At 35.1% G+C, this 16,993-nt stretch overlaps 1 protein-coding gene across 1 annotated transcript; it reads left to right on the top strand.

The window, feature by feature from the left end:
• Positions 1-444: 444 nt before the first annotated feature.
• LOC111807712 (polcalcin Phl p 7-like) lies at positions 445-800 on the top strand. The gene has a single exon (XM_023693555.1). It carries the CDS (start codon positions 445-447, stop codon positions 697-699), a length of 255 nt encoding a protein of 84 aa, XP_023549323.1. The 3' UTR covers positions 700-800.
• Positions 801-16,993: the final 16,193 nt, after the last annotated feature.

Below are 16,993 nucleotides of genomic sequence, written 5' to 3'. Positions count from 1 at the left end.
ATTGGAGCTTCTCATCCAAAGAGCCAGAGACGGAGGAACTGACAAACGAGAATAGACATGGAGCAAAGGAGAATTAAGATCGTTAAAGGTTGGCTCGTATACGAATCAATCATTAAGGTATGATCCTCTTTGATCATCCACCATAGAATGTGTGTGACATGATTAAGACACTTTTACTTATGGAAAGAAAATTAAAATTAAGGTGAAAATGATTTAACTATTATTGTAAGGGAAAGTAAGGGAAAGTGTCTTGTGGTTAGAGAGGAAAGATATGCATAATTGTAGGTGGGAATGTGTACGTGTTGTAAGCCCCGAATTCAAAGGCCATTCCATTATGAAACAAACCCATTTATTTTTTGTATACAAAAATAAAAAATAAAAATAAAAATAAAAATAAAAAGAAAAGAAAAGAAAAGAAGAGCAGAAAAATCCGAATCCAAAACAATGGCGGAGTCGGAGGCAATCAGGGCAGAATGCGAGCGAATCTTCAACCGCTTCGACTGCAACGGGGACGGCAAGATCTCGCTGTCGGAGTTGGAGAACGCTCTCCACGCACTTGGCTCCTCCTCGCCGGAGGAGGTCCGGCGGCGGATGTCGGAGATCGACAAGGACGGCAACGGCTTCATTTCCCTAGATGAACTGTGCGAGTTTCAGAGGGCTAATCCCGATTTGATGAAGGAGGTCTGCAGAAGGCTTTAGCTTTCTTTCTTTCTCTCTTTCTTTATTATTATTATTATTATTATTATTATTTCCATTTCCAATCATTTGGGAATTCTTATCAATTTTGTAACCAAACCATTCCATCATGTATTCTTTATATTTCTTTTTCATATTTTCAATAATTTTTTTTTTTNTCAATTTTGTAACCAAACCATTCCATCATGTATTCTTTATATTTCTTTTTCATATTTTCAATAATTTTTTTTTTTTTTTTTAATTTTAACACAATACACAATTATTTTTATCATTTTTTTCTTTATAAAAATAAATAAAAATATCATCTTTCCTTATTTATATTTAATTCATTAAATTTTGGTCCTTTTAATTCCTATATTTTAATTCCTATAATTTAACACAATAGACCATGATCACCGTGNAAAAAAAAAAAAAATGGTAAGGAAGAAAAAAAACATAAGAAAAGGGGCATTTTCGTAATTTCATATGTTTTTAATTAAATTTTAAAAAATCAGAAGAGGAATTTGAGCTGCTTGTTATATAATATATGTTAATTATGATGAAGATCAAAGACAGTAATAAGATACCTTAATTTGGGCTGTGTATCTAAGTTTAGTTTCCACACTTAGAAGGCGATCTTTCTTTGGCCTGAACTCACGAATCCCTTAGATATAATACAAAACGGATTTTGTTGGGGAAAGAGAAGGAGTCCCAACATGGCCCGAACCTAGGAATCCCTTAGATATGATACAAAATGGATGGAAAGAGGAGTCCCAAGTCCCAACATGGCCCGAACCCAGGAATCCCAGGAATCCCTTAGATATGATACAAAATGGATGGAAAGAGGAGTCCCAAGTCCCAACATGGCCCGAACCCAGGAATCCCAGGAATCCCTTAGATATGATACAAAATGGATGGAAAGAGGAGTCCCAAGTCCCAACATGGCCCGAACCCAGGAATCCCAGGAATCCCTTAGATATGATACAAAATGGATGGAAAGAGGAGTCCCAAGTCCCAACATGGCCCGAACCCAGGAATCCCAGGAATCCCTTAGATATGATACAAAATGGATGGAAAGAGGAGTCCCAACTCCCAACATGGCCCGAACCCAGGAATCCCAGGAATCCCTTAGATATGATACAAAATGGATGGAAAGAGGAGTCCCAAGTCCCAACATGGCCCGAACCCAGGAATCCCAGGAATCCCTTAGATATGATACAAAATGGATGGAAAGAGGAGTCCCAACCGATAGAGGAGGATTGATTTATTCAATCACATAGTTTGGGCTCCTAAAATATGGCGCCCTTGAGTTAAATTATTAAGATTTATTGATTAGCAAATAAATAAGGTAAATGAGGAATATAGTAGGGGTATGATTACATATTACTCTATCTTGTGCATGTCATCATATGATTGTATGACTCTGATACTATTTGAGGACTACTAGGTAATCCTTAGTAAGTAAGAGACCTGTCAATATGTACTTTTAAACTATTAGGACTAGACCAACTATCCTAATAATTTCTCTTGTACAGAACACAACTATCATTAAGATCATACGTTAAGATCATAACACAACTATCATTCATATAATTGAGTCATGAGAATACTTAAGTAGAAAAGAATTCTAATGTGTGTCATCTATCGTAATTACTTGACCCTATGTATCAGCCACGAGATTATTACACGATTGAGTTACTATGTAAGGTGGTTAAAAATTAGAGGTTTATCTTTGATCCTGGCCAGCTAGATGGTCCTTCGTAGTTCTCTTATAAGTTATGAATGATGAGCTTAATTAAAGGAGCTAAAAAATGAGGAGCGGGGCTCAACCAGTTTGGGTGACTATAGGAATTAATAGAGGGCGGCTAGCTATGTTATCCAGAGTCTCGAGCATCTCAAGAGATATACATGAGATTAGTATTGAATAAAAGACTTGTTATGGACTCGATTGATTTAAAGGTGCTCAGTGATAAGATTCTTTGTTCTAAAATAGTTTAGATAAGTCGAATGAGCCCTACCTATAATATACAACTCGATTAAAAATGTAAATTATCTTTATCGATGATTTATAGTTAGGCCTAAGATATGTATGTTGATACTATATATATATATAAAAAGAATATTTAAGTTTTAAGCGAGCTACTTATATACTCATTCATAGAATTTTTTTTTTGAATAAAGGTATTTCACAACATCCTTACATTATTTTTCAATCTTTGTTTATATAATACTTTTTTATAAACTAATTTCTTTTTAAGTAATGACTTTTCATATGCTTAGAGAGATCGAGTTGATACAAAATACCACAGACAAGGTATTGGATTTAAGGTGTTGGGGGCAAGGTTTTTGTGATAAGACAACCCTAATCAAAGAACCCTCAAATTAAAGAAATTAACCTTGTACAAAATTTGGATCAAGCCAGAGATAAAAACGAGAATTAGATTAGCTTTCAAATCAGATCTAGAAACAAAATTTGGAACCTTGTTTTAAATTGAGTCACTTCACAATCAAACTTGATTGAGTTTTGATTGAATGACTCAATGCAATTTAGCATAATAATTGCATTAAAACTCAGAAATGACAAAAAATTATGCTCAAATTTCTAAAGGTGGTTTAAAGGTGCAAATATTCACTTTTGAAGTTCCAAATGATCTTTTCTCAATCGAATCAGCTTGTAACACATAAAATAATGGTTGAACCGAACCTATTCAATTGTGTAGATGAAGAATGAATGCTTGTTGAATCTTCTTGGTCTTTGATCGTGTAATAGCTCCAATTGGAACATTTGGAGCACTGTGATTCTTATCATCTTCCCCCTCTTCAAAATGATTCGTCTTCGGATCAGAAAAATCATCACCTACATCAAAAGGACTCAAGGTAGCAAAATTGAAAGTAGAATGTACTAAAAATTCTTCAGGAAGATCAATTTTATATGCATCGTTATTAATTCTTTCAAGGACTTGATAAGGGTCATCTCCTCTTGCATGTAACTTTGTCTTCCTTTGAGATGAGAATCGCTCCTCGCAAAAATATATCCAAACCTAGTCATCGGGTTGAAAAATAATGTTCTTTCATCATTTATTAATTCTGAAGCAGCTTTGAAATTTTGTTTCTCAATTCTCTCCTCCGCCTATTTTTGCAATGTTTTGATCAAATCTATCTCACCTGTGCTACTTCACTTACAAAAATATTGGAAGGAAGGAACAGGAAGCAAATCAAAGGTGTAAGTGGATTAAATCCATAAACAACTTCAAAAGGAGAATAATGATTGGTACTCTGAATTGCTCTATTACCTGAAAACTCTACAAATGGCAAACTTTCGTCACAAGATTTAATATTCTAAGAAATAATAGCCCTAAACAATTCTCCTAATGTTATATTAACCACTTCAGTTTGTCCATTAGTTTGAGGATGACATTCAGTTGAAAACAACAATTTGGTACCCAATTTACCCCATGTAAAGTTAGAAGAGTGACTTAAAAATTTAACATCCCTATCACGAACAATTATTCTAGGGACTTCATGTAATCTTACTACTTCCCTACAAAATAAGTCGAGCAACATTTTTTGCATCATCCGTCTTGTTGTATGCAATAAAATGAGTCATTTTTCCAAATCTTTCTACCACAACAAAAATATTATTTTTACCCTTTTAGTGTGCGACGAATCAAGAACAAAATTCATAGATATATTAGTCCAACGTTCGTTAGGTACATTCAAAGGAGTATACAATCCATTTGGTTGTAATCTAGATTTTGCTCTTTGCATTTAAAACATAGGCTACAAAACTTATGATGATCGTGCTTCATCCTCGGCCAAAAGAATGTTCATGCAACATATTATAAGTTTTATTAATCCCAAAATGTCTCATTAAACCACCACCCTGTGTTCTTTTACAAGCAAATCTCTTATAGAGCATTTAAGAATACAAAACTTACTTTTTCTTAAATAAAAATTCATGAAATACATAATAATCATCCATAACTTTTTTTAGAACACAGGAGCATAAATAGTTAAGTATTGGTTATCTGTATATAATTCTTAAAGATGCTCAAACCCAAGAATTTTTGCACTAATAGAAATAAAGAGATTGTACCTTCTAGATAATGCATCGACTACCACATTATTCTTACCGTACTTATCTTTGATGGCATACGAAAATGATTCAATAAACTCCACGTATTTTGCATGCCTACGGTTCAATTTGGTTTGACTCTTAAGATACTTCAAGCTTTCATGATCAGATTGAATCCTAAATTCTTTAGGCCATAAGTATGTTGCCACACGTGCAATGTGAACTAAAGCCAACAATTCTTTATTAGAGGTAAGATAGTTCAATGCCGCCTCATTTAGTTTTTCACTAAAATACATTAAGGGTTTTCCATCTTGCATCAAAACATCACCTCTACCCGAACCACTTGCATCACACTCAATTTAAAAAGTTAAGTTAGGCAAGACAAGCAATGGTGCATTGGTCAATTTCTTCTTAAGCTCATTGCATGCATTCTCTTGCATATCTCCCATATAAAAACTAACATTCTTTTTCACTAAGTCATTCAATGGTGCAACTATGGTGCTAAAATATTTTATAAATCTCTTATAGAAGCTAGCTAACCCTGAAAACTACGAAATTCACTTGCATTTTTTTGGTGTTTGCTCTAACTTTCTCTTCATCTACTTCCACTCCATTTTTATCAACTATGAAGCAAGAAATTTAACTTTTTCCATGCAAAAACTATACTTATTAAAATTTGCATAAAGCTTAATCAAAACTGACTTAACATGCCTTACATGCTCGTGCAAAGTTTTCGAATAAATTAAAATATCATCAAAATACCAACAACACGTCTTCCCAAATATTCTCTCAAAACATGATTCATTAAGCGCATAAATGTACTAGGAGCATTAGTCAACCCAAAAGGCATAACAAGTCATTCATAAAATTCAAAACTTAGTTTTGAAAGCGGTTTTACATTCATTACATGCATTCTAATTTGATGACATCTAAATTTCAAATCAATCTTTGTAAATAGACATGAACCATGCAATTCATCAAGTATATTATTTAGCCTAGGAATAGGATGTCGATACTTTACAATGATTTTGTTGATGACTCTACAATCCATGTACATGCGCCATGTTTCATCTTTCTTTGGCACCAATACGACTGGTATAGAACATGGACTGAAACTTTCTCGTTTATAGCCCTTCTCCATGAGATCCTCTACTTGCCTCTAAATTTCTTTAATATCAGTTGGTTGGCTCTATTATCTGGCCTATTAGGAATGACATCTCCCGAAATGAAATCTATTTTATGTTCAATACCTCTAACTGGAGGTAGTCCTTTAGGTACTTCATCTTGGAACACATCCTCAAATTCCTATAAAAGAGATTGGAACGGTTAANCGAGAGGTAGTCCTTTAGGTACTTCATCTTGGAACACATCCTCAAATTCCTATAAAAGAGATTGGAACGGTTAAAATAAAACTCACTCATCTGTGAAGTAAATTTCACACACACTAACGATAGAACGCTCCGATACCACTTTGTGAAAATACTACTCGCGTATTTGTGAAGGAGATATCGAGAGAGGAGAGACAATGAGACAAAGAACACTGGTTTTTATCAAAAAGCATTTTCTATTGTTCTGTATTTATTTTCTCTCTTGCTCTCTTTTGGTCTGACAGAAAAAGATTAGGAACTTATAACTTTTCTAACCCTAATAATAGGGTGAGAGAAAGGCTCATAAACCCCTGCCATTCTTAATTAAAAATGTTGTGGGTCTTTTTTTCGCTGCTTTTTCAAATTAACTTTCTTAACAAATTTAGAAAGGTTAAGATTAAGTTTATTTTAACAAAAACTAACATTTATAATTTTAACTTTATTACAACAAAACTCCCCCATAAACTTAAATGGTATATTCAATGATTCCACACAACCGTGGTTTCTTCAATTTCCTCTCTTTGTCCTCGAGTAGCAAACTAAGCTTGTCCTTTTCTGACGAGACTTCATTTGGAGCTTCTCGAGAACAGCCCATCTGAGACACCAACACCTCATTTCTCCCGTTCTCAGCCACGCTCGACTCAGACGTCATAGCTTCTTTTAGTTTATTCAATTCCCTTCGCAAGTCCACAACGCCATTTTCCACTTCCATTTTTGCCTCCTCCATTTCAGCTTTATCACGAGTGATTATCTTAATCGTGTGTGGTAAATTCATTGTCTCCTGTTGGACCCGATTCAAGTTCACGTCGAGTGAGTCTCTTTGTTGAGTTAGCATCTCTATATCTTTCTCCTCCTTCACCAGCTCTTCCACTAGACCATCAATCTCCATTAACAAGTCATTCTCTTTCTCCACACCTTCTTTAATTTTCTTCACGAGCTTAGAGATTACCTTCCCATTCTCTTCCTTCTCCTATTTGAGATAGAAAGAACTCTCACTCAGCTCAGCCATTTCCATTTCTAAACCTTTCTTTTCTTCTTCCATTTTCCCTTCCATTCTCATCCTCTTTTTCTTTCTTCCTCAAATTCTCTTTCCCGCCATTGGAGTTCTCTCTCTTCAAGCTCAAGCTCTATGTTATCCGGTTGTTCATTCTTCTTCGATTTTCTCGTCTCCAATATCGTGATTTCGCCAAATCCGCTGCGTATCACCTCATTTCCAACAATTTCCACCGCCTCACAACTACCGCCATCGTCTTTCACGCCGCCGTGTTCTTTTGTTTCCAGCTCTTCATTTTGGGCCATCAAGAGAATGCCTTCGTTGTTACGTCATCCAAAGCTATGTTGATCATTTCTTCCACCTTTTTCTCGGCTCAACAATCTCTTGCAAAATGCCCCATCCTGGCACAATTGTAACATTTGTTGGAGTTACAACCATTTGCATAATGACCATATTTTTTTACATTTATAGCACTGGATGTTGGAATAATATCCTTGACTGCGTCCTCTTCCACGCTAATTTGCTTGGCTCGACTGTCTCTTCTCCATATAATGTTCTTCATAACTGCTGCCTTGACCACCTCGACCATTTCCGCGACTTCCACAACCTCTACCTTGAATATTTTGAGAGTAGAGTACCTTTTCATCTTTTATTAATGCCTTGGTTTGGAGTGCTTGATCAAGTGTCTCCTCCTTCTTCTTCTTACGTTGCTTGTGTGCCTCGAGAGAACCAGCGAGCTCATCGACCGTGAACGTCGCTAGGTCCTTTGACTCTTCTATCGCACATACAACATTCTCGAAGTTGTTAGTTAATGACCTCAAGATCTTCTTCACAACCCGCGTATCGGGTAACATTTCTCCGTTTCGATTTAGTTGGTACCACAGTCTGTACGCGTGTAATGTAGTCAGATACATTTTCTGACTCCTTCATCTCCATGCTCTCCAACTCGCCACGAAGAGTTTGGAGATGCACTTGCTTGACTCGGTCGGTTCCTTTGAATACTTTTTCTAAAGTGTCCCACGCTTCTTTTGAAGTAGTTGCCTTGACAATCTTTTCAAAGCCCAACTCGTCAACGGCCCGGAACAGCATTTATAATGCCGCCTTATCCTTTGATCGCAATTCTTTAAACGCCTTGTTTTGTGCTGCCATATAACTTGTGGTATACTTTGGTTCTTTGAAACCTTCTTCGGCCACTTCCCATGCATCTTGAGAACCGAGAAGAGCTTTCATTTGGATGCTCCAATTCTCGTAGTTCGTCTTCGTTAATCGCGGTAGCAGCATTTGACCCATCACATTCGCCAACGGCTCTGATACCAATTTGTTAAAATAAAACTCACTAATCTGTGAAGTAAATTTCACACTCACTAACGATATAACGCTCCGATACCACTTTGTGAAAATACTACTCGCGTATTTGTGAAGGAGATGTCGAGAGAGGAGAAACAAGGAGACAAATAACACTGATTTTATCAAAAAAAGTGTTTTCTATTGCTTCGTATTTGTTTTCTCTCTTGCTCTCCTTTACATGAAAATATTAGGTATTTATAACTTATCTAACCCTAATAGTAGGGTGAGAGAAACGCTCATAAACCCCTGTCATCATTCCCTAACAAAGTTCGGGGCCTTTTCTTTCATAGATCAATGGTATGTAGCCAAACAATTCTTCTTCCTCAAACTCTTTTTTTTTTTTTCCTCAACTTTAATTGATCAGCAAATAAATCTACACAACTCAAAGATACAAGAGTGGTTTTTTCTACTATCTTTTATAAAAGAATACTTATTCAAATAACTATCATACATGACCTTCCTATGAAATTCTCAAGTCGACCAAGCAATATGTCTCCAACATGCATTGGTTGGTAACACATAACAAAAGACTTCATCTTTATATTTTCCCAAAGTAAAAGATATTAAAACTTGGAAAACTACCTTCATTGTTTCACTATCATTGAACCATTGAAGTTTATAAGGTTTAAGATGGTGTTGGGTTGGAATTTACAACCTTTTGATCAACATGATACTTACTACATTGGTGCAACTTCCACTATCAAGAGCAAGACTACAAGAAATCGCCTTGACAAAACACCGCGTGTGAAACAGGTTGTCTCTTTGATCATCAACATCATTCTCCGTAACTTGAGTTTTAAGAAGTCTTCTTGTAATAAGTGTCAAATGACTTCCATCTTCCGATTCCTCCTCATTCTTCTGGACATCTTCAACTAGCTCATTGATCTCCCCTCCATTTCCCTCGTCTTGGTTCATGATTGTACAAACAGTAGTTAAATATGCTTAGGACCTCACACACTCAGCTCACTGATTTTAAACTCAAGAACACTCGTGTTTATTACACACAAATGTAGATTATTTGGGAAAGTGACTAAATTATGATCAAGGTAGGCTAATATATGGATAAATCAATTCTTATAGTAGCGAGCTATTCAAGGCAATCAAGATAAGGTAATTAAGAAGTAACAGCAAAAAAAATATCAAACAAATAAGGGACACATATTTTTTTTATAGAATTGCACACTGAAAATGAATTTAAAAAAGAAAGGTTTTTACTAAGAGAATGATCTAATTTTCCTTCTTACGGAATTTGAGTAAATTCAAAATTTATTTTCGAGTTTGAATTAGGAAACAAAAAAATCAGACACAAGAGTTACCGATTTAGATGGTTTAAGCAAAATGTGAATTGAAGTTTATTTGATCTTCAAATAAACATGCAAATGGTCTAAAATAAATGATAAGGACAGTTTATAACTACTAAGAACAAATACGATAAAGATTTTTTTTTTCAAGATCTAAATATGATCTTTCAGAAGAAAATGAGAACAAAGTCAAGAGATGACGAAGAATGGTGAAATGGCAGTAAGAAAATAAATGGATGGATTCAAACAAAAGATAAACAATAGCATAAATGAAAGATAAAATCAATTCTGAAGTAGGCTACAAAGATGCAACCTAAGCTCTCATACCAAATTGACAAGACATCCAAACTTTCCAAACTTTTGTTGAAGCAACCCTTATATCAAAGAAATTAACACCTACTTATACAAAATTCGGATCAACCAAGAGATAAGACTAGAATTAGATTAAAATCAAAGATAAGCAAGATTTGAAACCTAGATTTGAAACCTTGTTGATAAAAAATTTAGGAGCAAGATTTGAAACCTTGTTGATTAAAGATGTAGAAGCAAGATTTGAAACCTTGATCAAAGATACAACATGAGCAAGATTTGAAACCTTGTTCTAAATTGAGTCAGTCCACAATCGAACTTGATCAAGGCTTGATTGAATGGTTTAGATGCAATCTACCATAAAAATTTCGAAGGTAGAGTCTGAATTTGAGAGCTAAATTTTCATTCATCAAAATAACCTTTTACAATTTGTAATATTTATAGTCTCTCAAACCTTCGATTCCTTAAATGTCCACTCCACTCGAAAAGTTAGGCCATAATTTACTAAGTTCTTTTAAATCTCCACAAGAAAGAAGTGAATTTGACCAATAACTTTCCACCTTTTGCCCATTACAAGAATTATAAAATTAAAAAATAATAAATAATTTTTTCAATCAAGTGCAATTTATAGAAACTTCATCTCCGCTACTTCAACCGTCCAAATATTCACTTTTGAAGCTTCAAATGGTCATTCTTCAATTGAATCAGCTTGTAACACATAAAATAATGGTTGAACCGAGCCTATCCAATTTTTTTAAATGAAGAATAAATGCTTGTTGAATCTTCTTGGCCTTGAATCGTTAATAAATCATGCTGGAACAATTGGAGCACCGTGATCCTTATCACTTTGGCACAAGCTTTGATTTGATTGTTGAATCTTCTTGGCCTTGAATCGTTAATAAATCCTGCTTGAACATTTGAAACACCGTGATCCTTATCACTTTGGCACAAACTTTGATTTGATTGGATCTTCAACCTAAGTTTGTTCTTCCTCCCGTCCATCCTTAGTTTTGATGAATTTCCTTCACCTTTGTCTAGTATAGTGTCAATTTTGGGTATTTTTAACGAGGGTGGTGTGTGTTGAGTTCAAATTAATATGCATTGAGTTTTGATGGAAAACTTTAGTCTTATATTTAGTGTTAATTGCGTGGTGGGAGTTGTAACACCTTTAAAACCTAAGAATGCCCCATTGAACACAACTCTTGGTAGAAAACACTCCCTTTTTATTAACATCAATCGAGAGGAGAGTACAAGACACTACGTAAAAATTACTGCTACACTCATGTGCTTTTGTATTTCTTGGGATGAAAACGTACATAGGGTGGAGGAATTTTATAGGAGAGGCTAGACAATTGATTCGTGGAAAATCTAAATCTTTTTCCTAAAATATCTAAATATATTTATTCTAAAATTTACCCAAAACATTTTCCTAAAAATATATAATGGACTCATATAATTATTGGAATTGACTCTGTTGGGCTAGGGAGATATTTTAACACTCCCCCTCATCACGTCCACCATGTTGAGCTAATAGCGAAAGCTCCCATGTTAGCCATTTTGTAAACAAATTTGTCACTTGATCTACTGCATCTCGATTTCTTTCTTCCGGACTTTCTCTCTAGTGACATGGTAGTCACCTCCACATGCTTTTGTCCAAGCATGAAATATTGGATTTTCTGCTAGTGAATTGCACATTGGTTGTTGCAACGAAGTGGAATTGGATAGTCAATTTTCTGGAGTCAATCTTCCATCTAATCAAGAGTTTCAACCATGTACTTTTCTAAGTTGCTTCAGCCGTTGTTTTGTATTTTGTTTCTCTAGTTGACAATGATACTGCTGGTTGTCTTTTGCTACACCAAGAAATTGTTCTCGAACCGAGCTTAAACACATACCCGGTGCTTGATTTTTGGGTATCGCGATATCCTATATAGTCAGCATCACGATATCTAGGTAACTTGTAGTCTTTGCTTCTTTTGTACAAAAGACCATAGTCGATTGTACCTTTGACATGTCTCACGATTTATCGAACGACATCCAAATGAGGCTTCTTCAGACTTTGCATGTACTAACTAATGACTCCAACTTCATTTTCAAATCCATTTGGTTGGTTCAGGTAGATTTTTGGTTCAACTCTCCATGCAAAAAAAACATTCTTCATATCAATAAGTCATAATTTACAATCTTTATTTATTGCAAGTGTTGGAGGAACCTGTACGATAGTGATCTTCGTCACTGGACTAAAAGTTTCATCATAGGCTAGTCCATATTGTTGAGAGAACCTTGGAGCTATAGTCAGAGCCTTGTATCTCACGATTGTTCCATCCGGGGTACACTTTATTTAGTAAATCTACGTGCAAAAGATAGATTTGACATCTTCTGGTCTTGGCACTAGTTCTCAAGTTTGATTTTACTCGAAGGCTATAATTTCTTCCTCCCTTGCTTGCTGCCAAGTTGTGATGTTTTTTCATTCTTTAATTTTGTCTTATGTAATAGTTGTATTTACATAATTTGGATTTGACTTTTGTATTCTTTCTAACTGCTGAAGTTGTTGAGGTGTCATTTCTTTTTCACTAGGTTGGCATGGTTGAGTCACTTCTTGCTCACTAACATCAGTGTCACTTGGATCTCTAGGCACATTAGCACTTAAGCAAATGTGTATAAAACCCCGTCTTCTGTGGAAGAATTTCTTCAATGTTGTCCAAGCTTGGTAATACTTCCCTCTCTGAGGGCCACCCCGCTTCCATTGCACCATCCTAATCTTCAGATATCTAAAGTCGCTATAGTATACATATCATGAACTTTGAATGCGGAAATACTTCATTTAAACTTCTTCGTAAGACATAAACTTCATCTTAAAACACAGTCATGGACTTACATGTTCGAAAACATTTTTAAAACGACACATAGAAAAACTAAATAAAATAAATATACTTTTAAATTAAAAACATCATATTCTAGCCTAAGACTAGGAAAATAAATGCATCTACCCTATGCATGTGTCATGGTTTCGTGGCGATGTCATCGTCAGCCGTACAAGAATGTCTTGCCTTTACCTGAAATAGAAGTAGCACGTGACTTGAGTATTTTAAGAAATACTCGTTAAGTGACCCCACTATTGGGGTTAGATGCAAACACACACAATCATGAGTAGGACCTATCATATTAGTCTATATTCCTTAGGCGGCTATCCTAAAACTAGTTAAATGGACGTGTATTTATTGTTCTACACACAGTCCACACGTGCGAGTATGGACCCACCAGTCGGTTCACACACCTCCTGAGTCCCTTTCTTGTCGGACGAGCATTCTCTGGTAGTTGTTGATGTCGGACATATGTTTAGGAATAACGACCATGACAACATTAGGATAAACATAATGATCATTTTTCTGCCTGACTGTCTCAGCATTATGATAAACATAATGATCATTTTCCTGCCTGGTCGTCGCAGCATTATGATTACCATAATGGTTGTTATCCTGCCTCCTTGTAACGTATGCGTTCGTACTAGCATAAAAATGGGATATTTTCCAATACATATACACACAATGATGCACAATGATGCATAAGGTCCTAATATTTTTTTTTTTTTCTTTTTCATTATCATGTATGACAACCTCTTTATCGTTTTCCTTCATATAATATCATTATGATGACTTTTCATGTAATTCGGGGTTGTGTATCATGTCTAAACATCTTATTGAATGTCATGCATATCATATATATTATCATGTCACATGTATCATATCATAAAGCATATTACAATATGCATCGTATCTTCAAACGTATCGTACCATAACATATATCATATCGCTCACATATCATATTTCAAACATATTGTCAAATGCATCACATCATTTCATAAACATTTCACACCTATCAAGTATATGACATGTGCAAAACCATGGGGCAGGTGCCATCATACAATTTTTTTCTTAATGGAAATTCTATTTCTACTATTTTATGGAAATTTGATGGATTTTATTGCAGAATTCAATTCCTTTACCATGATATATCCTCTATAATTCTTATTCTTAGAAATAAGTTTTGTTTGGCGTACACATATAAGAAAATTATCAATATTATTCTACTGCTTGAATTATATATATAATTAAAAAATACACTTTAATCGTCCCCAAATCTTCCATTTTCTTTCCTTATGTGTTTCCTCTGTTTTCCATCAGGGTCGAGTTAGCTATCTGTAGCGATGTTTGGAAGTTAGCAGACCCTTGTATGTCATGGTCAACATGATCACTATCATCGTCATAGAGTACGCATCTGAACTTATCATCGTAAAATAAGTGTCCAGATGCTCGTGTACATACAGAAATGCATGAGGTCCCTCTACTTCTTTCTCTTCTTTGAGACATCTTACCCAACCCTTGTTTCATCTCATTATTACTAGTAGTAATACATGCACATTAACTATTCGTCTTAACATCATTATTGATACTCTCTAGGGTTAAGTCCTAGGCTGATTTCTCGACATGATGCAACATGACATTCAAAACATACATCTCACTTGATAGGGAAAACATCGTCATATTAAGCTAACAACATCAAACATCATACTCATCATACATCATCATTATAATGTCATCAAATACATCATATTTATAATAGCACATCATCAAGCATCATCAGACATCATTGTATAACTCATATACGTCGTCATACATCTTAACTCATATATCATACGTCATAATTATACAGCATAAAGGACACGAGCCGATGCCACTAGGCTTGATTTGTCATACAGCAAACAAGTATCTAATTTATCCTATAGTAAAGTCATTTACTTGGTTGGCCTTAGCTAGCGTTCTCTCTAATTTAGTAAACGTTAGCTCCCGTTTCTTGAAAGCTGCTCAAAGTATCGTCGAGATTCGTTTCTTATTGAATTGTTCGTCACCTTCCGTTAGAATTTCAAATTTTAATAATAATTTCAACCGAAATATGTGAAATATGAACTTAAAATGACCTCGATTACCCTAATTAGGATGGAAAAAAAGGTTCGGAAGGTTTGGAACGGTGGAAATTGGCCTTGAAATGACAACTCCCTTGAAATGACAACTCGAGTTGGAGACTCGCAAAATCGAGCCAAGCAAGATCCAAATCGGGAAGTCGAGGGCTTTCTTTTTCCTACTGGTCGACACGTGGCACAGCAGAAGTGGGCCACGTCGCGGTTTACCTATCAGTTTGAGGCGCGGGTCACGGGTCGCGGTCGCAGGTTGCAGACTGGGCTGCTGTCACGAGTTGCAGGCTGGGGTACGATTTGGGCCTCGGGTTCTCAGATTGCTACAGATGGACTGGGCCAAGGCTTTCAGTCACGAGTCACGGGTGTTGAAGGCTATGTGGGCTGACCGTATGGATTGGGCCTCGGTTCGTGTTGGCTGCAGGCTGGGCTGACGAGGCAAGGCGGGTCTCGGGTGAAACCGACCCGTATCCAGATCCGTCGGATCCTTTTTTCTTCGCCCAACTCGCAGCGTGATTTTCTGGTGACTTTTTTCTCTCCTTTGTTCGACGTTTCTAACGTCGTTTTTATGACTACAACCCATATAGCATTAAAGAGACCCAAAATCTCGACTCTATTTACAGATGACGACACGCACGAAAAAGACATAAAACGTACCATAGAACGATGTACAATCGTCGAGGATGTCTTAAATAAATATCTAGAAACCATTAATAATAGAGACATGAAACACTTAATACTCCATTTAACAATAGTCCTTTTTTTTTTATTATCTTATGTTTTATATTTTTATTTTAATTCCATAAATAAAATTCATTTTTATTTTTAAAATGCATGCGTTTCTTATTAACTAATTATACGTGCAAAATAAAATCTAAAAAAGAAGAAAAATTCTTATAAAATAATAATAAACTTGAAATATTTGTCTATTTAATAAAAATAAATAAAAATACTACAAAAATTCAAAAAAGTAATGTTGATTTAAATAGAATATCATAACTAAACACTTGTTAATGAAAAGAAGAAAAGAAAATGATTTTAAAAAAACGTTGAGAGAGAAACAAAAAACAAAAAAAAATTACAAAAAGCAATTTTTTTTTTTAAACTCTTAAAAATAATTTTTAACTATTTAATACATCTAAATTAAATTACAAATATTAATTAAATATTTAAAAATAAATAAACAAATAGTTTATCAATTAATCTTTTACTTTTACTTAAAAACAAAAATTTAAGCAAATGATCCGAACAACCGAACTAGTCAATGGTGTGTCATAAAAATCATACTCAAATAGCAGACCTCTTATGAGAAAATTTTGACTTCAATTCAACTTCGAGAAGAAGTGTTCATGAAGCTTATGCTCGAGAGAAAGCATTAGAGGATTTAGAGATTGTACTATTGTAGGACCTGAGCTCCGATCATAATTAATTTCTCGACTTTTCTTTGAAAGTTTAAACTCTAAGAAGCGGTGAGTGTGTCTGGCTATGTGATTGGACATTTGTTGTGCTACGGCTGGAGCAACACGTCTAACATCCATTGGTGATGCGTCGCCTAGATCTAACTTGACTCAAACCCAAAGTTCGTTTTGATAACCCATTTGCAACTGGCCAACGAATCCAAAAACTCAATTCGAATCGACCTCGATCTAGTGTGCTAACATGTGAGTTTCCTCCCCTAGTACACACGTGATACTCACGCGTAAAATCATGAGTAAAAATCCTTTTGAGAGTGTAAAGCGAATGAGTTTCCTTTTTTTTTTTTTTTTTTTTTTTTTTTNTCGTTCTAATTTCGATACTAACCTTAATTTCACTTGAAATAGGACCTACCCGTGAACTTTCAAAAAATTTGGAGCTTCTAACAAGCGGGAAAGTAAGCTTGAGAGGGCATGAGAGCACATGTTTCATCCTAAGTAAGTAGTCATTTAGACTTTTCGTAATTAATACTTGTAGGGTTCC

This window comes from Cucurbita pepo, chromosome LG12 (genome assembly GCF_002806865.2).
Source record: "Cucurbita pepo subsp. pepo cultivar mu-cu-16 chromosome LG12, ASM280686v2, whole genome shotgun sequence".
Classification (NCBI taxonomy): Eukaryota; Viridiplantae; Streptophyta; class Magnoliopsida; order Cucurbitales; family Cucurbitaceae; genus Cucurbita; species Cucurbita pepo.
This window is presented reverse-complemented; position numbering and strand designations above follow the sequence as displayed.